The following is a 27,996-nucleotide window of genomic DNA, read 5'->3' as shown; positions in this document are numbered from 1 at the left end:
TGCTCGCTAGCAGAGTACTGGTATGGAAGATAAAACTAAAATTGACGTTGTCCAAATAATTGAGCTAAAAAACAATTAAATTGCTTGGATTAAAATTTAAAAAGAAATCAATAGTTAACTGACAAAGTAACGATTTAGCAAGAGTTAAATTCCGGTAATTGTGGTTTTAAGTACTTAATGACTTTCAAGCCAAATCCATTTGAAAAAAAATGTACACGTGTCAACTACACGCTTTGTGAAAGAACCGGTAAATGTTGGCCGAAGCTTGCTTATTCTTACCCTTTTGTCATTTTCAAGCTTGTTGCACGGCCTTAACGTGTTGCGTGTTTTTAATACGTTTAGTTTCATGACTCATATGCTTAAAAGGAGCTTGGATTAGTAATGATATAGTACTGTTTTGAAATCAGTTTTAGCCAAACTCTGCCTTTTGTTTTTATCAAAAAACGTATAAAAATATGTAAAAATGTATTTTTTAGACAGAAAAGAAGTTATTGAAGTTATACTATCATATTGGGAGAAAAAAAGAGAAATTTTAATTTTATCTTACATTGTATGCTATCGCTATGCTTGCTACATTAGGTAATGCTTATAGCAGTTAATCCAAAAAATGGGAACACAAAAAAACCTCAATTCGACTTCCTTTTCCGAAATGACTGGCAGTGCACCTCACCAAAAAACGGAATTTGTCCTTTCCATAATTGCGTAGAAAAAACGCGGGTAACGTCTAGTATAGGCTACTAAATGACTGGCAGTGCAATACGGGAAGCTGAGACTTCCGTTCAACGTAAGAAAACGTACGTAGAGTACATATACCGCAAATGAAGCAAACGTCATTTGGCAACCACATTAAATGACGTCAAGATAAACCACTGAAACAATTAAATCGGCAAATTAGTGTAAATCTAATGATATAAAAAGCATAAAAAGATCAATGCATTGAATTTTGACTGTGTGCCGATACACAGGGAAGATAACAACACGAAGATGACTTTGAGTTTCATCACGTTATTAGTTGTATGTTTACCAGAACTGGTTTTCGCTCATTCGTGGATGACATGCCCACCGTAAGTAGATTCGAAAACTGAACGTAAAGGCAGTAAAGAAAATATGAAAAGACTTAAACTGCCGTATTCTCAAAAGTGTGCTTTTCAAGATAACAGTCGTACAGACCCTGGTGAAATCCTTTCCGCTGACCCTAAATAAGTTCAAACCCTTTGAAATTTCAAGCGACCCTTGAAACAATAAATATACTTAGATCGATATTCAACGTAAGTAGATTCGAAAAACTAATTTTTTTGCGACCGAAATAGACTATAGTCTAGTCTAGTCCAATTAAAAGAGCATTAGATGATCCATATCAAGTCTCGGTTGATTTCAACGTAGTATAAAAGACAGATATCATAGTTAGTTAGGAGAACATGCAGTTAGAAGCACATTTTAAAGACTCATAAAACATGCTATCGAGAAAAGTTCATGGGTCAAAATTATTTTCGCTCAATCTTGGATGACATGCCCACCGTAAGATCGTGTTTTAAGTAATATTTTTGTCACCCTAGCTAAATTCTTTATTTCTTATCACCATTTTTAATGGATAGATTTCTCTGGAATTACTAACGGGTACCCAATAAGCGCCCGCACCCTTTGCTACCCGCCCAGGACAATCTCATTCCAACCACTCGTTTATCAATTCGTGAGAATGTTTATTGGGCCGCGTTTACGAGCAGACCAGGTGGCCAAGTGGTATTGCTTTTGTATAAATAAGTGTAGCCTTTTTTTTCGTTCCAAAACACCTGCAGATCAATCAATCCTATTCTAACCGTCTTGTTGCATATTGATTGGGCTATTCCAGAAATAGTCTGTACCCAATTCAATTCAATTCAATTCAAAAATGATTTATTTGCCTGCATAATTTAAACTAAAATTTACAATATGTGAAAATATTACAATATAATTAGGTTGGGGAGCAGGCCAGGCTCTGGCCATCCATATAGAGGGTACCCGACTAATCAATGGGATGACTACCTGGTTGCAAGTATATGTTTGGGATTTTAATAATAGGGGAGGGATTATTACACAACAACATAAAAGTGCCGATAGAACAAAAAAGAACAAAAAAAGTATGCTATTTAACAATTAGAACTGTAAAAATGAAAAATAAATTTTAATCAATTTTTCAAATAAGTCTCAACTTAAAAAAAGGAAAGGTTCTCAAAGTTGATGAAGTACAGTAAGGACAATCAAGTAGCTGTGTAGGATACGGCTCTTTTGTTAAGCAGATACAAAGACAGTGACTTAGGTCTTCTTTTGAGTGCAATATTAGTTGGTTCCAATTTAATATCGATTGGTATTTTACGGACTTTAAGCCATAGTTCAAGGTTTTAGCTTTGGGACGTTCTAGGAGCTTCAGTTCAAATTTTTCGTGTTTGATATGCATGAGAAAAGACTTTGATCAAAGGTTCCTGTAGTGCTGGTGGAGAGATTTGTTAACTTTGGGTGTACAAGTGATGTGTTACACTTGAACACAGTTTGAGCGATTGTAGGTATACCAGTGTTTTCAAAGAGTTGAGAGGTTTCAGCGTCAAAGTTAGAAAAAGTGAGGATGCGAAGACATCGTTTTTGGAGTCGGCCAATTCTTGAGTTTTGAGTCAATCCTTGGCCCCAGACAATGTTTGCGTATGATATATGTGAATGGAAAAGAGCGTAGTAAAGAGTTTTTATGACAGAAACAGGAACAAAATAACGAAGCTTAGCAAGTATACCATTTGCCCTGCCAACTTTTTGTGCTAGATGGTCAAAATGAGAGTTCCAGGTTAGGAATTTATCGAGAAATAGCCCAAGGTATTTATGCAAGTTGATAGTTTAAGTTCGAAGTCATCGAGCTTTAACTTCATTGAATAGGGAACGGGCTTATGTCTGCTACGGAAGAGCAACACTTCTGTTTTCAATACATTGAGTGAGATTTTATTCGCTCGGAGCCAAGAGGAGAGTCGTGCAAGGTCAGAATTGACTTTGGTTTCTAGAGACTGAGGGTCAGAATCAGAGGAGAGGAGACAGGTATCATCAGCAAAAAGATTCGTTTGACTATTTTGAAGAACATAATGAAGATCATTGATATAGATGAGAAAGAGAATAGGTCCAAGGACAGATCCTTGAGGAACTCCGTGATTAACAGGGCGTTTAAAAGACTCCACGCCAAAAACAGAGACGTATTGTTATCGGTCTGTAAGATATGAACGAAACCATTGATTAGATAAGTCCCTCACACCATAATGTTTAAGTTTAGACATTAGTATTTCATGGTCGACCGTGTCAAAAGCTTTTTGCAAGTCGATGAATACCCCGCAAGAGTAAAGTCCTTTGTCTATGTTAGATATTATCATTTCCGTTAGGTTTATCAAAGCGTGAGTTGTAGAATAATTACTTCTGAAACCAAATTGACTTTTGAAAATAATGTTATTGTCATCAAGAAAAGAGACTAATCTAAATTTTATTACTTTTTCGAATATCTTATCGATGTTTGATAGTAGAGATATTGGGCGATAATTGTTAACATCATGAGCGGAGCCCTTATGTTTAAAAATTGGAATTACTTTAGCCGTCTTGAGAGGAGTGAAGAATTTACCTGTTTGTAGCGAGATATTGAAAAGCTTTGAGAGGATTTCTGACACCTCTGCTAAAACAGTTTTTAATACTTTAGAGGGTATGCTATAAGGACCGTCAGCTTTAGGTTTAAGAGAGTTAATGATTTTTGTTACCTCATTAGATTGTACCGGTTGAAAAAATAGGGAGTTAGGCGGAGCATTTCGTAATGTATCGTTAAAGTTTTCGTCAGCATTGTTGTTTATAGTTTCACGAATTTTATCGGCGATCGTTGAGAAATGTTTATTAAATTCTTCGCTTGTAGCAGCGGGATCAGATGTTGGTTGACCATTAATGTTAAGAGTTATGTCAGTGTGTCCACTTTTGTGTTTTTTCGTTTTAATTAGCTCGCTTATACCTTTCCAGATATTTTTACTGTTTTTAATGTTAGAGTTGAAGTAATTTTTGAAATGATTTATCTTGCTCTTTCTTGTTAATTTAACAATTTGGTTCCTGTAATATTTATACTTATCATTAAGTTCAGTTTTAGCTGCTTGGTCTTCTGCTTTGCTTAAAGATGTTAGGAAGCCATCACGTTTTTTTATAGAAATCTTTAAACCTTTAGTTATCCACGGTTTACTACCTTTCTTTATTTGTTTATTAGAAAGTTTAGTTTACCCCCTATGTTGAAGAGGTGTCCAAAAAGTAAACTCTGGAATTACTAACGCGCAGGCCATATTTTAGAAAGCAGGACAGCGTCCGTTGGAGGCCAAAAAAGGCACTTTTTCTTGTGTTTTTCCACTGAAAAGGCTGTTTTTACCAAAATTTTAGTGATTTAAGTAGGGGCAGCGTCCGATGACCAGACGCTAAAAGGGCATGAAAAATGACCTGAACGGGTACCCAATAAGCGCCCACACCCCCTTTGCTACCCGCCCAGGACAATCTCATTCCAACCACCCGTTTATCAATTCGTGAGAATGTTTTTAAAATTTATTGGGCCGCGTTTACGAGCGGACCAGGTGGCCAAGTGGTATTGCTTTTGTATAAATAAGTGTAGCCTTTTTTTTCGTTCCAAAACACCTGCAGATCAATCAATCCTATTCTAACCGTCTTGTTGCTTATTGATTGGGCTATTCCAGAAATAGTCTGTACCCCCTATGTTGAAGAGGTGTCCAAAAAGTCTGGTCTGTAAAAATCTGGAAGTCTGGTTTATCAAGTGTAAAAATCCAGAGTGGTCAGTAAAATGAAGTGGAAAATCCAGGGTGGTCAGTAAATGAGGTTGAAAATCCAGGATGGTCAGTAAAATGAGGTTAAGAATCCAGGGTGATCAGTAAAACGAGGTCAAAAGTCCAGTGTGGTCCAAATAACGAATAAAAAATACAAGGGGGTCCTGAAAAATTGAAAGAAGAAGCAGGGGGTCACCTTTCCCAAAAAAGCCTCCTTAATATAGGGGCACAAATCTTTTCTGGGATAGCCCATCTTTGGGGAAATGTTTTCCAAAGTTCCTTCTTTTGCTCTACCTGGAAGAATCAAATGTCTATTTCATCTGCTTTGTGGTCTCCCACCAACCTAGCTAAGTCCAACCTCTCAAATTTTAGGTAACTGAGCTGTGCTAAGGAAAAATCAAAACAAAGACTTCCGGTTTATACAAACTGACATTAACCCGTAACAATTATTGCATTATCATATGCATTATCGGGGAAAAATTCCGGACTTTATCAGGGGGGATTTTTAAGGATTTTAAGGGAGACTCGATTGCCTATCAATTCATCGATTAACATAATCGATAGCCAATTGATGATCAATCAATCAATCGATCGATTGGGAAAGGTTATCGATTGTATTGAGTGGGAGAATCTGGATTAAAAAAGCTAAAAAATTAGCAGAGATGATCGTCCCAATTTCCACGAGTAAAAAATTTCCTTACTTTTTTTAAGTTCTTTTAGTAAGTTACACCTTATATTGCCGTATAACATGCATTATGAATGAATAGTGTATTATCATAAAGCTCTTGGCATAGACGTAGCGAGATACCCTGCAAAATTTATGAGGGAGTGCAGACGTTTATGCCATATTCAATATCTTTTGATAAAACAAAGACAATAATTACAGTGTCGTAAAAACCGCTCTCATCCATAAATTTTGCATGGTATCTCGCTACGCCTATGCTTGGATTTATTTTTCAGATCGTTCAACGCACGTGTGAATCGTGGTGGAGTAACGAGCGCACAATGTGAAAGTGAAAGTGCTTCAAGTAAGATATTTCAAATCAGCCCTTCAAAAACACTCAAACCATGTTAATGTTTATGACGCTAATAGCAATGGTCCATGTCTCAATGACCAAGTTCAAACTATTCAGTGGTTTGTACCCAGAGTAATAATAAACGATAAGAAGGCGAAAATTATCATGATTGACAAAAAACATTACCGAAATCTGATTGGAAGCACGCCAAAACGGTGTGGTTGAAAAGCGCGTTGTTTGCAATCAGACGTCGGTACTTTCTTAATAAGTGTAATGATAACTCGTTAAAGGAAGGTTATATCTCACGTCTGATACTCTGGCTACAGCACAGCAATTCACTTCTTGTTTTATAATTTTGCTGGAAATTACCTTTTTGACACAAACTTTATATGACCATTACGCCTGTCGTAGGGGCTATGATTCCGAGTTTATGTATGTGTGTTTTTCAGTGACGGAGACGGTAAGGTTCTAACTTGACTAGATCCTGACGAAATGAGGACGGCGGTTAATCAGCACTTTTACCGTCCTCGATTTTGCGGGCCAGAGAACTGAGGGTTTTTCCAAATCGCTTCAGTCACTTTACCGTCCTCAAAAGTGCAAATGCATAAACTCGCTAATGTTGGCAGTATATCTTTTATCATTAGCTCATAATCGAATATATTCGAATGTAATTACGTTCTTACGAATTATTGACTTGTTTATCCACTCCAATACATAACACCATTTCCAAATCGTTCTCCTTCAGTTTACGTCACCGAAGTTGAAGCAGGCGATCGGTTGAAAGTGGGATGGGTTTCGAACAACCATGGTGGCGGTTTTGCACGCATTGCTTTAGTACCTTGGAATGAACGAAAAAATGTTCAAAGTTATAAAAACAATGTCATGAAGTTCGCATGTTATGGACATGATGAGAGGCCTGGCAGAACACGTACAGGAAGTTGTTTTCATCCGTGCAACGCAAGACCTGGGTGTGAATATCAAGCAGGTACATGGGACTTAAACTGTGTATTTTGTGATCTCTAGAGCTATCAATCAGTTCTTATAATCCTAACTAGAATCAAACCCGGCGGCACCTTCCTATTCCCACTGGAAATGTTGACAACTTTGATAACTGTAACCTTTCAGAATCCCCAAGAAATCCAACCAATCAAAATATTTTCCCACCCCGATCACCACTTTAGGATGAGCAGAAGCTTAATCATTTTCGTGAAAACTCATTATTCAGGCTTCTTAGCAAAAATTTTATATTTACGTTATCTTATCAGGACGTAATTAATCTTTTAATAATCTCATTCAATACGTGACATTGTGTTTCCCTTTGTAGTTCCTGAAGATGATGAGAGGTTCGACACAACAATCGGAATTCCAACAAATCTAGAAGATGGTTTCTATTCTCTACAAGTCTCGATGCTTGTTGGCAATGGAGGTGTTTACAATAGTTGCGCTAAATTGAAAATCTTTGGTGGAAACCCGTCCTTTAATTGTCGCTCAAGCAAAGCACCGGTGACTTATCAATGCGTAAAAGCAGCTGGGCCACCTTTTTCGAAAATACAATCAGGTAATTCAAATATCGAATTACAGGGTCGCAGTCCAAACAGGTTTAAGTAGATATATCACGGTTTAATTTTCTTCAAGATTTGATTCGGCTTAAAAAGTGCATATAAGTCTTTGAAACTTTCAATAGGCTGTTTTAGCCAGAATTTCTCTAAATATAAACACTAACACAGTCAAATTACTTTGGAATTTTGATTAACGAAAATATGACTTTTCATCTACACCAAACCGAGTAAGGTTCCTTCCAAAGATCAAAATGACCTTTTAATCATACTATTTTCTCTCATAAGACACAGAGAATGTCATGAAATTAGTATCAAAATTGACTAACTAAGTGGTCAAACTTCGTTCCACAAATTACCCAAACTTTTCTTCCAGGAACAAAACGCGGTAATTTTTGTTATGGTCTTGACGGTAAAGTTGGTACAGTGGATGATTATATGACAGATGTACCAATCAACGTCGATTGCGATCCACGTGCTTCTTGCGATCAAAACCCACAAAAGGCAGCTTGTGAAGAATTATTCCCATCGATGAACAAAATAATTGTGAGTGTCTTTGCAATTAAAATTGACCAAATTTAAGACTTCTCTATACTGTTCTTTGAACCAAAAAGTAAAATTAAATTTGTATGAGCTTTTTCATCTAAACATCATAACATGCAAATTGTCTGAGTGAAACTAAAGAGCAGGAAGATTATCGACTCAACTCTTATTAATTACTTTCTTTTCTATTTTTTCCAGACACCATCAGTCCACCCAAGACAACCGAACTGTCCACTGTATAATATTTTACCAAAAATTTGAAACTAAAAGTTTTATTGTGTTTTTCAATATTATTATACTGATTAATCAATGTACTAAATATCTATTTAATCAACCATTTTTAAAACTTATTCGAAATATCTAAAAATGAGAAAAAACTCCAAGGGGGTCTTGAACCTCCTGAACAGTAGGGGGTAAGCTGGAATTTAACAAAGAATATACAAAGCTCCCTCCTAGAGTCATCAGTGCCAAATCTCGTGTTTTAATCACCATGTCTAGTACCTTAAAGGAAGAAATTTTGGCGGGAATTTAATTTAGCGGATGGCCGAAAAAGTTTTTTAGGGGGAATTTAATTTGGCGGATGGACGAAAAAACTAAATTTGGCGGGAATTTAATTTGGCGTTTGCTGAAAAATTTATCCTTAAAATGGCGTAAAAACAGCAAAAAAAATGCAAAAACACCTTAAAAGAGATCATATTTTCAAAAAGTTTAATTTGGCGGGTGGCGAAACAAAGAAATTTTGGCGGGAACTTAATTTGGCGGATTCTGGCCAAATCCGCCAAATTTTCTTTCCGCTAAAATTTCTTCCTTTAAGGTATTGCTCAATTTTCATGTGATGAGACTCTACTGCATCTCTTACAATGCGTATTAAACAAATAACTTGCATTGTTTATAAAAAATGGCTTAATAATTCTTGGTAATCAAATTATATTATCCCAGTGGTGCGATCCACGAAATTAAGTCAGCGCAAATTCTTAGAATTTCACGGATCAGCTCGACCAAAAAACGTTACTTTAATCGTAGAAATTTTAGCGAGACTAATTTTAGCGTATATTAGCGACTCAGGAAAATCTTACTTTTTTTTGGATTTATTTTAGCGAATCACGATTTCAAAAAATTCCGCGTGGATAAATTTTAGCGAATAATCGTATTACATTATTGACTGAATTCGTTTTCTAGCATTTCTTTGCACTGAAACCGTTCCTATTGACAAAAATGTATCAAGGCAATATAACCAGAAATTTCATAAATTTTAGCGATCTGTTGATTCGGCGTGTTTTAGCGAGATTTATTTTAGCGAAAATAGGGAAAACTCGCTAAAACGCTAAAATTAGTCTCGCTAAAATTTCTACGATTAAAGTATTATTAAGTATTCAAAAAAGTTAGAAAGTATTGAATGTCCACTTACGATATATGGCGCGTGCTCTGAGGGTAATTAGACATCATTGCGCATGCTCTGAGGGTAATTAGACATCATTGTGTATGAGCTTGTTGAGGTGCTAAGAAAATTTCCATAGGTCGCAACGATGCTTTTACTTTGTTCATATCTTAAAATATTATTTATTTCACATTTCATCTTTCTAAAAAGATAAGGTAACAACTGTTGCATTAAAATCAGTAGAGCCTTCCAGAGAAATATTTTACCTAAGATTAAAGGATAGTTTCTCTCGGAGGTAACAAACAAACCATCACAATTCCCTTTTTCCCGGGAAAATTTCTGATGTGTTTTCATGTTTAGCTCCCGAAATAATTCAAACAAACGTATGCTACAACAACACCTTAATGTCAATATCATGAACAAGATTTAAGGGACGAGAAAGACATACCGGAGCATATTAAGGGAGCAATTCTGTTATGCAAAATTTATTTCATATTTTATTTACAATAATTACTATATGTATATAATTTGACGGAACGTAAAGTTTAGTTAACTAATTACAGCGTTTCTTTACCTATACATCCTTCATTAGGGTTAAAAACAACTTAGCCATTCTATTGATAGGCAAATGACAGTGCCCGTTTTCAAAATTTATAGTCGAATGTTGAATTTACGAAAAGTAAAAAGTAGAAGTTTGGAAGATTTATGTAACTATTCGAAGGTATTGCCAAAGCCTTTCAATTTATAAGTTGTATTTTTTTGAGTAATTCACTATTTGCGGTAAATTTGTCTAAATATTGAGTTGTGTTGTGGCCATCTTCTTTAACCCAGGGTACCAAGTGTTGAGCTGGTTGGTCCCACCTGAACCGAAAGAAATAAAGATATTTATTAAAGGAAAAAAGACTAAGGGTAGGAATAGTAAGTTAAGTTACTGAACAGTGCTTTTTAAGCACTGAGCTTTATTTAAACCCTGGAAGCAGTTTCTCAACTGTTTTGATTGCCGCATCGAGAGAGCTAGGTCTACTTTTCTTGTCACTACTGATGTAGCGCGTGGTTATTCGTTAGGCAAAGTATTAACACTACAATGGCTTCTTTGCGGTTACCACTTAAAAAAAACTACGACCAGTGATATAGCTTGGTTTACATGGGTCAGTTTTTTTTACCCAGTAAATGCTACCGGCATCGCATGAGATTGCTAATTTTTTTTTTAAAGTTATGAAGAGGATGGCACTTCATGGGGTAAAAGCTTATGAGGGCTTTTTAAATTTTCTGACTAAAATCATTTAAATCCAAAGTAATTGTCGACGATGCACAGGAATTTCTAAAACACTTACCATGTATTAACCGCATTACGGAACTTGAGGGATTCGGACAAAATGTCATGTGATTTCCGTTGACAGTCTTTGAGTGAAGGGAGTGATGCATTGATATCTTCCTTATTCGAATGGGAGATACGCTCACGAATTTCTGAAAAATATTATTTTTTGTTTATTTAGTAATAAAAACAACAAGAACTCTGTTCGTTTTTTTTTACAAATTTCTAATAAATCTTCTATGACGTGTGGAAGTCACTAATTTTTGCAGTAGAAACAAAAAGGCAAAAATATTAGTTCCTATAAGGTAACCAAATCATAGTGGAAGAACAATAATATGAATGGTTGTCATCGTACAAAGTGCAAAAAAACATTGAAAAAATGATTACCTTCCATCTTAGTGACAGTGTTTGTTATTCTGTGTTGTTCGTCATTAGCCAGATGACTTCTTCGATCAAACGCTAAGAAGGAGAATCAAAACCAATTATAATTCAAGCTACTAGGAGCAAGTAGATTGTCAACAAGTTACATTTCCTGGATTGCCTCGTTTTCTATGATCGTTGAAAAACGTGATCTTTAATGGAAACAGCTTGTGAATCCAAAGTACATTGAAGAGGGTTTATAGTTCAAAGGACGTCTAGGTTGGCAAAAAACAACCTAAAAAGAACTTTTATGATCTTTTACAGTGAAAACAAGAAAGAGAACGTTTGTTGAACGATTCTTACTTTCACCAGTTGTCTCTAAGAGTTTTGAAATTATGCTCTCAGAAGGAGTGTGCGTTGAAGCTTCTATGGTTGATTGTATCATCTTGAGTTGTTCTCCTCCTGGCTGCTTGAACTTTTGGCTTGTTCGATTAATCGATAGCTCTGATACCAGTAAGCGTTTATCACTAAAAATATTGATCGGGAAAAGTTTTATCCAATTTCATCACTTATTTTCTCTTAGATTTGTCACGAATTAAATGTTAAGTAGACAAGCCTATTTGAGCATTCATCCATTTTCATGCTGGGGTTTTTAGTCTAAAGTTTTTCAATCGTTTAAAATAGATGAAAAAACTCTGAATTTCAAATTCACATGCCATGTAATTTAGCAAGAATCATCCAAAGCAAAGAAAAATCCCGCGCGGGAAATGGCTGCTATTTCACATCCATGCAATTTCGAAATTTTTTCCTGTGAAGTAATGTGAACACCAGCATTGAGAAAGAACTACCTTTTGTCTAATATTAATACCTTAAAGGAAGACATTTTGGCGGGAAGCTTAATTTGGCGGATTCGGCGGATTAAAGTAATCATTCCCCAAATGCGTGCTTATTTCAGGTGTATCCTTTATCCGCCAAATCTAATACTTCAGTCTGCCGAATCAAATTCTCGTCAAAATATTTTTCTTTTACAAAGGTAATAAGAAAAGTAATAATGATGTTTGTAATGACGTTTTAAATAAAGATGAAGTCCCATTACCTGGATGTTATGATAGTTTGTAGATTGGCAATAGGAGTTTTTGTATACTCAGATATTTCTTCCAGTTGAGCTTCTTTGAAGCGATCACAAACAGCGGGTAGTTCAGATTGACATTTGATGATTTTCTCTTCAGCTTTTGTCACAATCTATGAGAAAAATGAAAGTGGATGTTAACACATGCAGTAGGCAGCTAGAACAGAAAATACCATGGCCAATCAAAATGGGCCATTCTATTTTATATCCATGCAGGGGGTGGACGAACATTTCCAGGGGGTAATCCGAGAAAAATTTCCAAGGGGTGTTTCTTCATTTTTATTTTTCCAAGAGGGTAAAAAGTTATTCTAAAATTACCAGGGGGTAAGAGTATGATTTTAGTTCATTCACCCTCACTTTTAAGGTATGAAAAGAATTTTTCCAAGGGTTCTTCTACAAACTTTGCCATTTTCCAGGGGGTTCTAAAAATCTTTGGAAATGTATGGAAATTTAATGGAACAGCCCAATGGTTTTTCCAACAAAAAGCTGAAGTGGAAACAAATCTTTGCAAACCGAACGATTATTTGCTCTAAAAAACAGTAGACTATGACACTTGGTGTTGTAGCAACTATTTAAACAGTTGCGATGTGGAGTAAATGCACATTTTCTCACTCTTGAAAAAAATATTCTGAATTGACGCAAAAAATTGAAGTTTTATGAAAAGAAATATCTGAAAGTTTATCATTTGTCAATTAAAACTTTTGTCATATCTATGAAGAAAATCCCGGCATAATGGAATAACTGCATGACCCTCCCCCCTGTGTAATCGTAAGATGGAGATAGAAAAGTTATTTACATCATTGTGTTGTTGCTGGTGTTTACTTTTAGCAGAGCCATTGTTCTTGATTAACCGTTGAATGACTGTTTGCTTGCCTTGCTGTGAAAGGAATCAGAGTGAAAAAGTTACTAAATGAAGATGATTTTGCGAAGTACATAAAAATGAAGAATATTCCTAATAAACGTTGTTAACTTTTCGATTTCTTTACAACCCATGCACCTTATTAGGAACCCCCTGTTTATCAATTTTGGATACTTTCTTAGCTGTCAAAGAAGAGGGACAATTTCCAAACCTGGGATAATCAGGTCCCCCCACGCCATTATTCAATTTTTCCTCGAAAAGAAAATTTTGTTTATTTTTCAGGATGTATTGTATGAAAAAACTTTCAAAATAATCAAACAACCAATTGAGTACTTACGACGGTTCTATCAAAACTTTGTATTCTATCATATTTCTCAAGCAGGACGCCAACCTCTTTTTCTTTTAAATGTTTCTCTGCTTTGAGCCTGGTTATTTCTTGCTGAAGGTATTGGTGGGAGGAGTCCAACATCCCTTCCTCCTGCTTCAACAACATCATTGACCTAAAAAATATAGACAATATCGAAAATTGAATTTATTTAACAGCATTTTATTATAGGATCCGATTATAGTACAATTTGTTTAACCTTGTCCTGAAAAATAGTCGAACGTGCGCAACGCACTGGGCTCAACTTCAGTGGCTTCAAATCATTCATAGGCCCAATTGTAGACCCCCAGATATTCACCCAAGGAACAAGTGTGCCAAATTTCAACCAAATCCGATCATTTTGGAGGCCTGTAGACTGCTCCAAAGCTTTAGCCTTGTTTTGGCAAGAAACTCGTTCCCAGGCCCCAAAAATCAAAATTTTTGAAAAAATGCAAAAAGCACCCCCAGATATTCACCCAAGGAACAAGTGTGCAAAATTTCAGCCAAATCGAACAATTTTTGAAGTCTCCAGGCTGTCCAAAAGTTTTAGCCTCGTTTTGGCGAAAAACTTGTGTCTAGGCCCCAAAAATCAAAATTTTCAAAAAATGAAAAAAGCTCCCCCAGATATTCACCCAAGGAACAAGTGTGCAAAATTTCAGCCAAATCGAACAATTTTTGAAGTCTCCAGGCTGTCCCAAAGTTTTAGCCTCGTTTTGGCGAAAAACTCGTGCCTAGGTCCCCAAAATCAAAATTTTCAAAAAATGAAAAAAAACACCCCCAGATATTCACCCAAGGAACAAGTGTGCCAAATTTCAGCCAAATCCGACCTTTTTTGAAGTGTCCAGGCTGCCCCAAAGTTTTAGCCTCGTTTTGGCGAAAAACTCGTCCCCAGGCCCCAAAAATCAAAATTTTCAAAAAATGAAAAAAACACCCCCAGATATTCACCCAAGGAACAAGTGTGCCAAATTTCAGCCAAATCCGACCTTTTTTGAAGTGTCCAGCCTGCCCTAAAGTTTTCGGACGGACATACATACATACATACATACATACATACATACATACATACATACATACATACATACATACATACATACATACATACATACAATACATACATACATACATACATACATACATACATACATACATACATACATACATACATACATACATACATACATACATACATACATACATACATACATACATACAGACATTCTCAGATTATAGCTCAACTGAAGTTGAGAATACAGGGTTCCCCTAAAAAAGTATTGGCTGAATGTGTAGTGTGTTTAGTGTGGTGTACTAATAATGTACCCCGGCAATAAGGAGAACAGAATTTACATAAAATATCCCAAATTTTTTGGGATTTTACGGTGAACTCTTATTTATTTTCAAATTACTTTGTAATTTTGAACATCCATTGATTGAGCAAGGAAATTTCATTTTATTTCATTACATAACTCTCGTTAGATGATGAATGTTGAGGATTTTACTTTATATAAAAAATGTTCTGCTTTTTCCTAGACACACACAATACTTGTCACTAGACCTTTGGTAAATGATCTTTATATGAAAATCACTTTAAAAACCTCATGTCATCATTTTGATTAATTTGCAATCTGCGATGTTGTCAGCTCTTTCATAATTATCACGGATAATATTATAACATATTCAAACATTTTGTTTAACACGCAAATGGAATTCCTAATTTGTGAGACTTAAAATATGCAAGAAAATATACTCACATTAGTTCCTCTGCCTTTTCCCCTTCATATTTATTAGATATCTTTTCTTTGATACCATTGTTTATTGATTGGAGCTTCTTCTCTAGTTCGTGTGCTTTATTCTTTGCTTTTTCACTGGCTAAGAATCTCTTAAAGTGTTGTTTTTGGCCCTCCTAAAATGATTATGCATTGCAATTACCACAAGAACAACAAGAAATTGAAGATTGATGACAAGCAGTATGTTTTCCATTGAGGTGTCTTGGAAGATTAAATACGTCTGATGTATTTTTTCTCTGAACATTGGCCATTGTCAGGGGTTGTCTTTTCATTATATCAAGTGATAGAAAACGTTCTCAATTTAAGTTTTTAATGATTATATAAATGAAAATCGGTAGATTAAGACTTCCATTAGAGGCCTGTAAAGTGTTTCTTAGACTATACAATATATTGGTGAGCAATACTCGACAATATAGTTTTCAGACCGTAATGTACGGAGTAAACAACAGAGGTGATCTATTATAAAAAGGAATTTTCTATCTGTAAGCATTTCCCCTATATTGCCGGAATATTGCAAATCGAGCTGATATTGCCGACACCTTTTCAATATATTGCGGAAACCTTTTCATGTATTGCTAGCATTCAGCAATATACTATCAATATATTGCCTGACAATATATTGTGTAGTGTATGTAGCCCTCAAAGGTATGAAACTAGTTTTTAACTTGGAATTGTCAGAAAGGTACCTCTATTAACTGCTGGACTGTTTGCATTAAAACAGGTTTTGTGGAGACATCTTTCAATTTCCCAGTTTCAAACATGAACCTAAAAGTAAAAATAATCAATATTTCAACACCACGAAAATTGACTGTCAGAAATTTGACCTTAAATCTGGGAAATATATATTGCCAAAAATTGCAAAAATTACTATCTCTCAAGATCAATCCTGAAAGTGGTCTCTCACCAAAATTATATTATTCCATAATTTTCTCAAAATTCTAACACCTACTTTTGTCCAAAACATTTACTTTTCGACATTATACTTCCTGCCAAAATAAGTTCTCACAAATAGAAAGAAAATGACTGCCTTGTCAAAATAGGTTCATTGTCAAACTTAATTTTTAGTTAGTGTTCACCAAAATTAAAGTAGTTGTATCTCCATCTTGGCTAACCTCATCTTGATAGTTTCTAAAAGCAGTAACGAACCCCTAAAGTAGAAATCCTTCATAAAGTACCCAAAATAAAGACAGATTAGCATCTCTTACTTCAAATTTTGTGCATCTCTTTTCAAGTCAATACGTGAGCAGATTTCATTGAGGTTTGATGTTGACTGCTTGACATTTGAGACCATTGCATCTTGGATTTCTTGTGGACTGTACGAATGTACGATATCCTAAGTAGAGTGAAAAGTACTAAATTTGGAAATATACTTGAATTGTCAAATTAAAATCCAACAAATCTCAGGGGAGAGGGTTAGAACTAAAGTCTTGGATATATGTGTACTAAAAAGGTTCACTCCATTATATTATAGCATGAAGGTATTAAAAATAGATGGAGAGTCAAGTAAAATAAGGTAAAATAGGCCATTAAAAAAGTCCCTCAACTGTGAAATTAAACTCAACGAAACTTCCAAATTTTAAGCTGTGAACCACGAATTTAAATTCCGCAGAAAGAAATTTTGGCGAATTTGACAAATGAGTTGTCACCAAAATTAATTCTTACCAAATTTAGAAATTTTATTAAATTGCCAAAATAAATTCAAAAATTGGCGAATGTGCTCATTCGCCAAAATTTCTTCTCACCAAGAATTCTTCCCTTTAGGTAGCTACAAGGTTAATACAAGCATTGCAAGTCTGAATCTTTCTATAAAAAAGGGAAACAGGTAACCCAGAATGTGGGGTAACTCTCCTCAGACGGGAATTTAATACACGATAAGCATCCCCTATATCAAAAAATATCAGAGGGGATGCTTGCTACCTACCTTTTCTAAAGCTCAGCATTTTCAATAGTGAAACAGAGCCTCAATTTAAATATGTATATAATCTGGCTTTAGAGTTTTGAGTCACACAGATCCTATTAAAGATAATTTCTTTACAGGACTTTTTGTAATTTTTAATGAACATGAGTAGGTGTCAGACCCTCGGAAATTTAAGATCATCATAAAAAGACGAATACCTCTGTTTGGTTCCACAATTCATCTTTTGAAATTTCTTTATCCCTAACGAAGAGGAATTAGTTGACTGATTAAACTACAATTATTACATACTTGGTAATGACCAAACAATCTGAAATAATTTGCTATTGTGGGCTTTTGCTGTAAGAAACTGAGGTTGATTATTTACCATATTCTTGAGACTGGTTGCTTATCCTGCAAAATCAAAGCTGAATAAAGCCTTACGGGATGTACTTTAAGTGTATATATTTTCGAGTACTAAATTTTCTTATGTCCTTAATTTTGCAAGTTCCTAGGCAAAACTTCACAAAACACTAAGTTGCAAAATTAAAAACACACTGAAATTTTCCAATTGGCAAAAGAATTTCACATTGTGTTACTAATTTTGTCACCATTTTGTTACAACTTTGATACTACTTTTGCACCTAATACGTCCTAATACCTCATGTGTTAAGAAAAGTCAGTCTTTTTCTTGTTTTGACCCTTATTCCAAAAAGTTGGCAATTGCAAAATTTAGTACTTGCAAAACATATTTCTCAGGAAAAAAGAAATTTTGGTATTAAAATTTAATCCACACAAGACAAAAAGGTACCTTAAAGGAAAAACATTCTGGTGAATTTTGTGAAACTACCTGAAATCTGCCAAATTAAGTTTTCAAAAGTGTTTTTTTCTGCCATCCCCAAATTAAATCCCTGCCAAATTTGTGCTATATCAGGCCTTGAAAACAAGTTTTTTGCTTATTCAAAAACTTTTCAGCCAAAAAGTATCTTGCAACACCCAAGTTAAATTTATTATAGTATGGAGTCATCTGCTTTATATTGGATGCACTGTAGATAATGTAGTTAATGTCTGAATAACTGTATCTTACTTTTCAACTTGAAGGCCAGCGTTTTCATAATATTGTTGCATAAAGAAGGAAGAAATGATTTCGCATGTTTCCCGAACATTTCTCTGGAAGTAAAAAAAAATAACAAGGTGTGCTCTAAACATAAATTTTACATAAAGTCTATTCCAAAATATTACTCTTGAAGGAGAAAATATATAACTAAAAGTAATACCTTGTTGAAAAGATAATCTTAAGCGGATGATTTCAAGACCTTCAAAACCTTTCAAATATTTTATAAAAAATGAAGATGAAAAATGGAGATGGAAAAAAGAAAGAAAAGAAAACAGTTTCAGATTTCTTATATCTTTCTTTCAGCTGAAGTTACAGCCATTCAACGTAGGCTAAAAATAACCAAAAATGGCTGAAGTGGACCCACTTTGGAAGACTGTAACTGTTGATCCAAGAAAGATATTAAAATCTGAAAACATATTTGAAATCAACCAAGTCCTTCAAGAGCAAGGTATCAAAATGTGTGGACTGCCAAATTTTAGAACAAACTTTAATTTCCATTTAGAATTCTAAATTCCAAATTAGTAAAGAAAAAGAATTGATACTAGTAACAACAACTCACCATGCAAGGAGATTCTTTTCCTGGAGCATTTTTGCTTTTTGACCGTGCAAATAATAAAGAGCTTTCTGGTTGGGATCTAAAATTTGATGGACAAGGTATTTCATCATTCAAGATGAACTATTTCTTTATTCTTAATTGAACCATTATTCAAAGGCTTTGTTATTACTAAAGTATTCCTGTTTCATACGAGACTATAAAAATACAGTGTGTTTGGAAAAGAGCTGAAACAATCTCATCCCATTTTGAATAATTTTAACTCAGGTAAAAAGGATTTTGAGAATTTTACTTTTCAAATTAAATCTGTTCTACTTGTTTTCTATTATCAAGCACTTATACAAAGATAAGATAAAGCCCTTGTCCAAATTTACTTCCAGCTTCAGAACACATTCCTAAGTGCAGAAAAGATTTGGAAACAAGGAAAATTTATTACAAGATGAAATTTTTCTTATCTGTGCCATTTTAGTCAATATGTATCTTTGATAAAAGAAGTTTATAGTTTCTTTGCTTTACCAACATGTCACTAAACATCAATGAAATGTGAAATTTTAATATTGACCTCTGATTCATATTGTCTTTTAATTAGCCCATATTTGACTATTTTTAGATCACACTGTTAACATTCTTTATTGTTCTAATATTTACCTTTCAGCTAGCACTTTCTTTTTGTTATATATATTCTCTAGGGCTTTAGTGATTCCATTAATTTGAGAAATAGTAACATCGACTGATTTATAATAGGATTTCACATGCTTCAATTGCACATCCCTCTTGTTTATTGTTGTTTGTAATTCAGCTATGGTTGCCTCTATGAGGGAAAAAAGGAATATAATATAAAGGTGCACACTTACAAATAGATAACTTTGATCACCCTAACACTTCTCCAGATGTGAGCCTATTTGCCTATTCATTATTATTATTTGAGTACAAGATATTTCTATTCAGGAAAGTAGGAATGGGTCAAAATCAGTTTGTATATTAAAGATATAATATTTCCAAGTTTTCTTTCATCCTATACATCTTTAAAGGGGACGTCAGCCCAAATTTTTGTCACACATTTTTTGTTACATTTAGAAAATTTAGAGCAAGACGATCAAAATGAGCTATTATTGAAAGTTTTTTTCTCAATGCCTAATAATAGACGTTTGAAAATTTCCCTTCTTTTTAAATCTGTGACGTAGCAAATGTTACTTCTATTTTTTAAACAACATTTGTTAAACAAGATTTTCAGTAAAAAGAGAGAGATTTCATAATTATTAAACAGAAAAGTCGATCTGCTTTCTTTCCTTCAGAATATTTTATCTGTTCATTAGTTTTATCCAGTTTATCTATACTTGGCTGAAATACGATCTCTTCTGAGTATAGAATTAGTGACTTGGAAAATGGAGGATCTCTGTTCTAGAAATCGCTGGCGAAAAAGAGCAGATATTTGTGAGTTATTCGGAGAAATTTGTTATTAAAAGAAAGAGGAGGGGAACATTATCTACGTCACAAATTTACTCTCCTTCGTTTATTTTCTCCATCGTAGAGTCAAAACAATAGAAATTAAAATTTGAATAACTCAGCCAAAAAAAAAAGATTTTTTGTTCGTTCTTTTTGCAATCACTTTTTTTTTCATCGTAGGTATCTTCTCTAAAAAAATGGTAAAAATGATATCCCAAAGCTGACGTCCCCTTTAAAACTTCTTGTTCAAACAAAAACACCGATCCTAGAGGAGGTGTTTATTAGAAAAGGGCGTTTATTTAAGGTCTTTATTGAAATAATTATTCACAGTTCATTCAAAGTGATACAGTATGAGGAATCATAAAGTACCCCTGTCTGGCTTAGAAGATCTGAATTAAATTTGGAAATCAAGTAAAGGGGTATAAATACATCATTCTTAAATCATCAATTTGTTATGCAAAATATTAAATTTATCAACAAGACTCACCTAACTTTTGAATTAAAGTCAGAATATCTGGCTTATTTGGAGATTTTTCTTTCCCTATATCATTTCCAGCAGCCATCAAATATTTTGTAAAGTCGTCAGACATTTTGATTCCAGTTTTATTATTAAACCTAAAATTTGGAAGCTGAAAGATAATTAAACTTGGGACATTGTCAATGAATGTAACCTAATCTTTATTATTTTGTACATAAAGCTGCAGTACTGGACTAATGAAATGTGTAACAGGTTGTTTTTGGGAATGGTCACATTTATGAACGTTCCATAGCGTTCCTAGAACGTTGTGAACATTCCAAGACATCCTTAAACTAGTTAATAAAAGGGAATAATCAGGGATGTGCGTTCAGAGCATTCAAGAATGTTCTTTAGCATTCTTAGAACTTTCCATATTAAGCCCCCAAGCCTGGAGTTCCGTGACATCTTTTTAGGACCTCACCATTTTAATCTATTCTAAAGAACAGTATATTACAAGATATTTTGGAGAGGGGGGACGCTGATAAGGCCCAGGAAAACTTTTTGTGACCAAAATCGTGACGCTTTAAAGCCAACTAACTGTCAGTTCTACTGTGATTTGACGTCAAATCTTGTCTTGATCGTACTGACGTTGGTATGTTTTTGAACTTGAAGCGGCTGTTTTTCTTTGTGTGTTCTAGTCAGAGAGTTGTTGTAAAACTTTAAGTGGATAAATTTTCGCGTGGATTAATTTTTGCAGTTTTCGTGAAATTTGGCCATTTTCACAAATTTTAGTCCACGCAAAAATTTTGAAGGCCCTTGATTCGCAAAAATTAGTCCACGCAAAATTATTTGGAATTTTAAAATCACGAAAATAAAAGTTCGAAATCACAGAAAGAAATCAAATTATTATATTACAAGTTCAACTCTTCATTTCAATTATAAACTCTAGTAACCTCCTAAAAGTACTTGAGTGACTTTGTCTGCCTTTGTTTGATTAAAAAACAAATCTCTTTTCTAGTTACAATTTATATAGCCGGGAATTAAATAAAGAAGACCATTTTTGCGAAAATCTTAAAGACCTATGATTCGCGAAATTTAATCCATGCTAAATCTTTAAATTTTCATCTCGCGAAAATTTGTATTATTAGTACACGCAAAAATTTATCCACTTAATACATTTTTCTGCTCAAAATTTCATGCCCTTTCAGATGATACCAATCATTTTCGTTTATTTGGACTTTTGAAAATCAGCTTTTTCCTACCTCTTACTTTCCATTGCAGTTTTGTATATGGCGTCAGATGGCGTCACTATTTTGGTCATAAAAAGTTTTCCTGGTCCTAATCCGCATCCTCCCTCTCAAAAATATCATGTAATATACTGTTCTTTGGAATAGACTAAAAATGGCTAGGTCATAAAAAAGATGTCACGGGACCCAAGGCTTGGCTGCCTACTATATTGTTCGTTTTACAAGAACGTTCCATTATATTTGTATTTAAAGTGATGACACAAAAGTTTCTACTTTCCTCGAGAAAATCAAAATAAGTTTTCTAAGAAACCTTTTTCTCTCCAAATTCGCACAACATACTAAGTTGAAAACCAGCTATTTGCCAATTTTGACCACCCATCCGGCAGTGGTCCCTACAACTTAGTGCAAACACAATTGTGTTGACTCGAATCTCAAAAATTTTTTTTTTACTCAGAGAGAACCATTAAAGTATTTTTTTTCCGAGCATAGGACTTGAAATTTGTGAATAAAGATTTTCAACATTTTCCCTACTAAAACCTGGACTGCGAGACAATCGAATAAATCAAAAAAATCATCAAATTAATTTAATGCAATCAAATAAATGACTAATCTCAATCAGAAAATATCAGAGTTTTGTCATTGAATTATGTTGTATTGCATTTGATCATGTTCAATTTTTTTAAAGTTTATCAATTGAATTTACTCTAGGGGCTGAGTTAGGTCCCGTATGCGCATCGGCGTATAGTCATTTTTTCTTTTGATCATGAAAGTATAGTCCTTGAAGAGTCAGAAAACGTGTGGCGTTATTTGGATCAGGCACAAATTTCCATAATGGCGGATTTTAGATTTTCAACCCTTTTTAGCCCTCTTGCTTGAAAAACTTTTTTTTTTGACTTTAAACATAGACATATTATATACCAATCGATCACAAATTATGCTGATTAAGAAAAAGGTCAGAATCATGGTCTGAAAATTTCGTTATCTGAAGATATGAAGCACTTTCGATTTCGATTTTATGAAATGACTACTTTTGGTTCCAGATTTGAGTGGCTGTAACATTTGATTGGCTTACTTAATTTACTTGAAGTTTTCGGAGGGTCTTGCCAACCGTTCAGATAATAAAATTCAGGAAAAGTTTTTTTTCTACATGAATTTCGAAATCTATAATGGCAGATTCAAAATTTTCTTTCGTCACATTTCGTTATCAAGAGATACAAAGTACTTACGTTTTCTAAGTTTTGAAAACGAAAGTACTTCATAGCTCGAGATAACAAAATTTTCAGACCATGGTTCTGACCTTTTTCTTAATCAGCATAAAATTTCTGATCGATTGGTATATAATATGTCTATGTTTAAAGTTAAAAAAATATATTTTTCAAACAAGAGGTAGCCCTTGAAAAGGGTTGAAAATCTAAAATCCGCCATTATGGAAATTTGTGCCTGATCCAAATAACGCCACACACGTTTTCTGACTCTTCAAGGACTATACTTTCATGATCAAAAGAAAAAATTACTATACGCCGATGTGCATACGAGACCTAACTCAGCCCCTAGAGTAATTGCACTCATTTCATTATTATAATCAATTACTTTTTTATTTGAGACTTTATTCCAATTACACAATCTACTTATACATATTACTGGCAGGCTTTCAGGTTAAGGTAGTTCAGTCAAACATTATTTTGATTATGCAAATGTATATCAGTCAAAATAAATAATTTTTTAAGAGCTCAGTTCAAGTGTAAATCAACACTTTCCTTTCCAGTTATTCTGAAGATTCAGCACAGTCATTCAAAACAGAAAAACAGCAGAATCTAGAACAAACTGGGTAGGGTTCAAATTCAGAGAAAATTTTTCATCATTGCTCTTATTCGCTTACTCTGGCTGTTTTGTTTACGTCACTGCAATCCACAAAGATCACTCAGAAATGACTAAGCCAAATCATTGATCTAAAAGAGAAAAAAAATAGATTAAAACTTTGTTGATGAAGATACCAGCTTCCACTATTAGATTGGGAACTACTACTAACTCCACTTAGGACATAGAAGTGTGTATACTGATAAGATTGTGTTACAGTTAAGAAAAAATTAAAGCACACTATAATAATTATGCATTATATTGTTTTCATGCTGGAGTTTTTAATTATTCAACATTACTATTAATACTATATGATTAATAGATTGACATTGTTATGTATAGTACGGATAATAGGTCCTAGATAGACACAGTGATCTTTCATTGGAACTTTTGTAAAATCGGGATTATTTTGGCTACTATCCCTTGTATCTCCTTAAAGGGACATAACAGCACTTGCGAAATTTGTAAACAAACTGTATGCAGCGGATACAAAATCAAAACAAATGTCACATGTCAAAATAAAAAATCAAACCAAATGTGGCTAATTTTGATTGTTCAATTGTTTTACAAGTTTGTTTTGGACACGTGATTCTAATTGTTCTCTTTAAGGACACGTGGTTCGCGCAATGTTTACATTTTACTACTTTAATGTCCCTTTAAGTAGTGCTCATAAGGAGATGAAATTTGGTATATAAAGTCTGGTTATAGCAATGTAAAAGTAGGAAAAAAGGTTTTTTAATACATCAAACTGTTCACCAGTTATTTCGCACTTTCGTTTTCAAGAGATCCCTCTATCCCGTCCTCATCCCGGTTGAGATCCCTCCAAATCGGAATCAAGATAATTCCGGATAGGAAAGTGCTAGAGGCTTGAACTTTTTACAGAATGTACTTATATTTATCCTCTAAAGGATAAAGGAAAAAGAAAGTATTTCTTCTCGGTTAATTTCCTAAAATTTGGCTGAAACAAGGAAAATTGAATCGGATTAATCCAATCAAAGATCGCCGTGAGATAGATAGATAGATAGATAGATAGATTCAGTTCATTTTTCTTCATTTTCTTGAAAGAATTTAGAAAAATAATGGATAGTATAAGCGCATTCAAATATCTTTCCAACAATACCTTAAAGGAAGAAATTTTGGTGGGAATTTAATTTGGCGGATGGCCAAAAAAGCTTTTTAGAGAGGGAATTTAATTTGGTGGATGGACGAAAAAACTAAATTTGGCGGGAATTTAATTTGGCGTTTGCTGAAAAATTTATCCTTAAAATCAGTGCTGCAAATAACGGCCGGTGACCGGTAATTACCGGTCATTTCGTAGTTTCTACCGGCCAATCTGAAGCTCAATCTTTCATTTTGTCCGGTTAAAATTTAAAGACTAGAGGCTTAGATAAATACTTAATAACGTTTCCAATTAGAAGAGGAATAGATTTTGAATTAATACAGGTGTTTAGCCAATCTAAAGGTCATTTCAGACTTTTCTAATGGGGTTCTGCCAGACCCCCTGCTCAGACCCCCCTGCTCAAATTATTTTCGTTGCACTCAAAATATTACCGGCCAACTGAAATTTCCTTATTTGCAGCACTGCTTAAAATGGTGTAAGAAAATGCAAAACCACCTTAAAAGAGATCATACTTTCAAAAAGTTTAATTTGGCGGGAGTTTAATTTGGCGGATGGCGGAAAAAAGAAACTTTGGCGGAAATCTCTGGCCAAATCCGCCAAATTTTCTTTCCGCTAAAATTTCTTCCTTTAAGGTACCAATTTTTTTACTATATGACAAACATTTGGAAAATTAATGTCAAAAATAACCAGTCTATGCCACTAACCCCATTGGGATGATACTTCCGAATGCCTGCTGAATGAGGAAGAAATTTCCCTGAAAGGAAGTTAACTTGACTGTAGGAACATCTGTCGGTTTAGGAACGTTTGACTTCTCCAAAACAGAAATGGGAAGATAAAGAAATGTAAACAAAGAAACAAACTTCCCAATTCAGAAGAAAATCCCCTTCTAAAATTCAGAAGATCGTCCCCTCAAAATAAAGCACTTCATTTATTGTTTTACAATCAAACTGTTAACATGACAAATTTCAGTTTAAAGAAAATAAATTTTCTCCTCCAATTTGCATTTTTCTACCTACTTCCAACTAGAAGAACCCTAATCTTTCAACAGAAACAGGTAATGCTATAAATGTGCCGCAACTCTCGAAGGCAAGTCCCTCTCTTAAATACAGTATTTTTTTTTAGAAGTGTGATGCAAAGTAATTACCATAACTCTGTGTAATGCCACATACCTTGTCTAAATTTGTCTTAGTAACTATCTAGTCTTTAAAATGTTTATAGATAAAACCTTCTGAATAAGCTGTTTATAAAAATCACTCTAACTACTCGTAACTAACTTTGCAAACCAGATAGTTGCTATGACGGAATTAGACAAGGTATGTTGACATTACATTACACAAAGCTACGGTAAGACTCATTTGCTTTTTTTGAAAAGAAAGAGTTATATTATACTCCTTTTTCGAGATATTTATTTCTGTTATAACAGGTCAAACGTGCGAAAATTAGATGACAAATAAGTGTTTTAAAGGTTTGAAAAAAAATTGAGTATATTAATTATAGCTTTATTGGTTGAACTTTTTAAACCTTGCTTTATTTTTATGTATTCCACTTGTAGCATGATTTCCCGATTACTCCTAATTGGGTTAGAACTTCCCATTTGGGAAGTTAACAAAGTTTTTTCTCAATTAGACACGATTTCCACGTTAAAGTTTATTTCTCTAAACATAGAAAGGGGGTATTTTTTAGTGGTGCTCTATACGATGATCGGTATTTTTTTGAATACTATGTTTATATTTTTCTACCCAGCCTCGTTTGCTATGTATGCACGCCCTGTTGCTAAGACCTTTGCTTGAAATCGAAAGTGAAACCAAAATAATTTAGCACACACTGCCGTTCGCGTAATATCGATAAACTGACTAAATTTTTATCTCACCACGCAAAATAGACATCTCAAATGGCAGGTCTGGCTTGTTTTTATACAAAGAGAATCTTCTGATTTTATGGGTACAGGAAGAATGAGAAAAAAGAAATTTTGGAGGAGACAGAAATGAGAAGAGCATGTGCGTGTGAGGCGGCGCGCGCGCATGACCATGATTTTCGGTTCCCAAAACTGTGGCTCTTTGTCTTGGTTAAATGGTGAAATATTGACCTTTGTATTCTACTTGCACTATTTGATTATTATTGGTAGATTACTCAAACTGAAACGAAGAAACATTGTCGATTAAAACCAAGGAATACTTACTGAAAGCTTGAAGCATGACAAAATTTGAAAATCTGCCGCCATACTCGCAAGCCTCGCAATCTCAAAGAGGTGGCTGCTAGGTTAGCTCGCCAATTTATACTGACCTTAGAAAGTTGGTTACTTGGTTAGATCTAGCCTAGCGGCTTAAGATATAAAGAAAGTAAGTAGTCCTACCACGCTAGAAAAACAAACAGGACGGACCAAAATTCACTCTAATCATCCATTACCTTGCTTTTGCAGCAAATCTTTTCTAACTTTTGTCGTTATATTTACAAAATACTTGAAGAGGGCTTTATGAACTCCACGTGGATTAAGATTGGTGATTATAAAATACCACCCAATCAAGACATCAAAGTTCAATGTACAAGAAGGTTGGTGGGGAACGATTTTGACAGACAGTTACATCAATATGCCTTCTTACCTGTCTTTAAAAATATGAATAAAAGTAATCACGAAAATGGACGCGAAAAAAAAAGACATAAGTGTGAGAACAGAGTAATCAAACTCGTTAGAAAAAGTACCATTAGAAGTCATAAAAATTCAACCTGAATAAATGCAATCGGAATTCCAGAGAACTTCATAATTCCCCAAACAACATTACATTACTATGTCAAACTCCCATTACATAAGTTTTACAATTACATCAGAGTAGACTACGCTCGCCACCGAAGAGGTTTATTTGGAAAGGGTAATTACATTTTATTGTTCGCTTCTTTTTTAAAGATTGGCCGGGTTGGAAAAGTATGAATTTCTTTGTACATATTTTACCTACCCCAAATATTTAGGAGGCTGAGTTTTAAACGAATCGTAAAGTTGAAACGAACGATAAATGTATTAAGGTCTGTTTTATTTACCCCCTGGTGACTTAACAAAAGAGACTTAACTTGATGTTACAATTCAATTATTGAAAGTTTGTCTCGGCCTTTTTATAATGAGCGAGACATACGTTCTCTGATTACGCAATTTTCATATTGACATTTTCGAGGCATTTTGATGTAACTGACAGAGTTTTTCATA

At 34.3% G+C, this 27,996-nt stretch overlaps 2 protein-coding genes and 1 long non-coding RNA gene across 3 annotated transcripts in view; 1 reads left to right on the top strand and 2 right to left on the bottom strand.

Annotated features, from left to right (window-relative positions):
• Positions 1 to 9,368, bottom strand: part of LOC136798942 (uncharacterized) — a 59,014-nt gene extending 49,646 nt beyond the window's left edge. The window contains exons 1-2 of the long non-coding RNA XR_010845462.1: positions 9,329 to 9,368; positions 6,505 to 6,659 (exon numbers count right to left, since the gene is read on the bottom strand). This is a non-coding gene — a long non-coding RNA (uncharacterized lncRNA). The remainder of the gene's footprint in view (positions 1 to 6,504; positions 6,660 to 9,328) is intronic.
• LOC136798940 (uncharacterized) lies at positions 940 to 8,228 on the top strand. Its single transcript, XM_067055618.1, has 6 exons — positions 940 to 1,064; positions 5,766 to 5,833; positions 6,567 to 6,806; positions 7,146 to 7,379; positions 7,754 to 7,923; positions 8,119 to 8,228. The coding sequence occupies exons 1-6, from the start codon at positions 985 to 987 to the stop codon at positions 8,179 to 8,181; spliced, it is 855 nt and encodes a 284-aa protein (XP_066911719.1). The 5' UTR covers positions 940 to 984; the 3' UTR covers positions 8,182 to 8,228.
• A 389-nt stretch (positions 9,369 to 9,757) lies between the features above and the next one.
• LOC136798923 (putative leucine-rich repeat-containing protein DDB_G0290503) lies at positions 9,758 to 27,030 on the bottom strand. Its single transcript, XM_067055600.1, has 16 exons — positions 26,980 to 27,030; positions 20,607 to 20,734; positions 19,322 to 19,484; positions 18,680 to 18,755; positions 18,091 to 18,173; positions 17,225 to 17,267; positions 16,315 to 16,442; positions 15,796 to 15,874; positions 15,074 to 15,225; positions 13,299 to 13,461; positions 12,899 to 12,979; positions 12,070 to 12,215; positions 11,337 to 11,500; positions 11,001 to 11,072; positions 10,633 to 10,765; positions 9,758 to 10,159 (listed from the first exon to the last, which is right to left on the bottom strand). Exons 2-16 carry the CDS (start codon positions 20,707 to 20,709, stop codon positions 10,036 to 10,038), a joined length of 1,710 nt encoding a protein of 569 aa, XP_066911701.1. The 5' UTR covers positions 20,710 to 20,734; positions 26,980 to 27,030; the 3' UTR covers positions 9,758 to 10,035.
• Positions 27,031 to 27,996: the final 966 nt, after the last annotated feature.

The sequence above is a fragment of the Clytia hemisphaerica genome, unplaced genomic scaffold, assembly GCF_902728285.1.
Source record: "Clytia hemisphaerica strain Z4C2 unplaced genomic scaffold, Clytia hemisphaerica genome assembly, whole genome shotgun sequence".
Taxonomy (NCBI): Eukaryota; Metazoa; Cnidaria; class Hydrozoa; order Leptothecata; family Clytiidae; genus Clytia; species Clytia hemisphaerica.
Note: the sequence above shows the minus strand (reverse complement) of the source record. Positions and strands in the feature narration are given on the sequence as shown.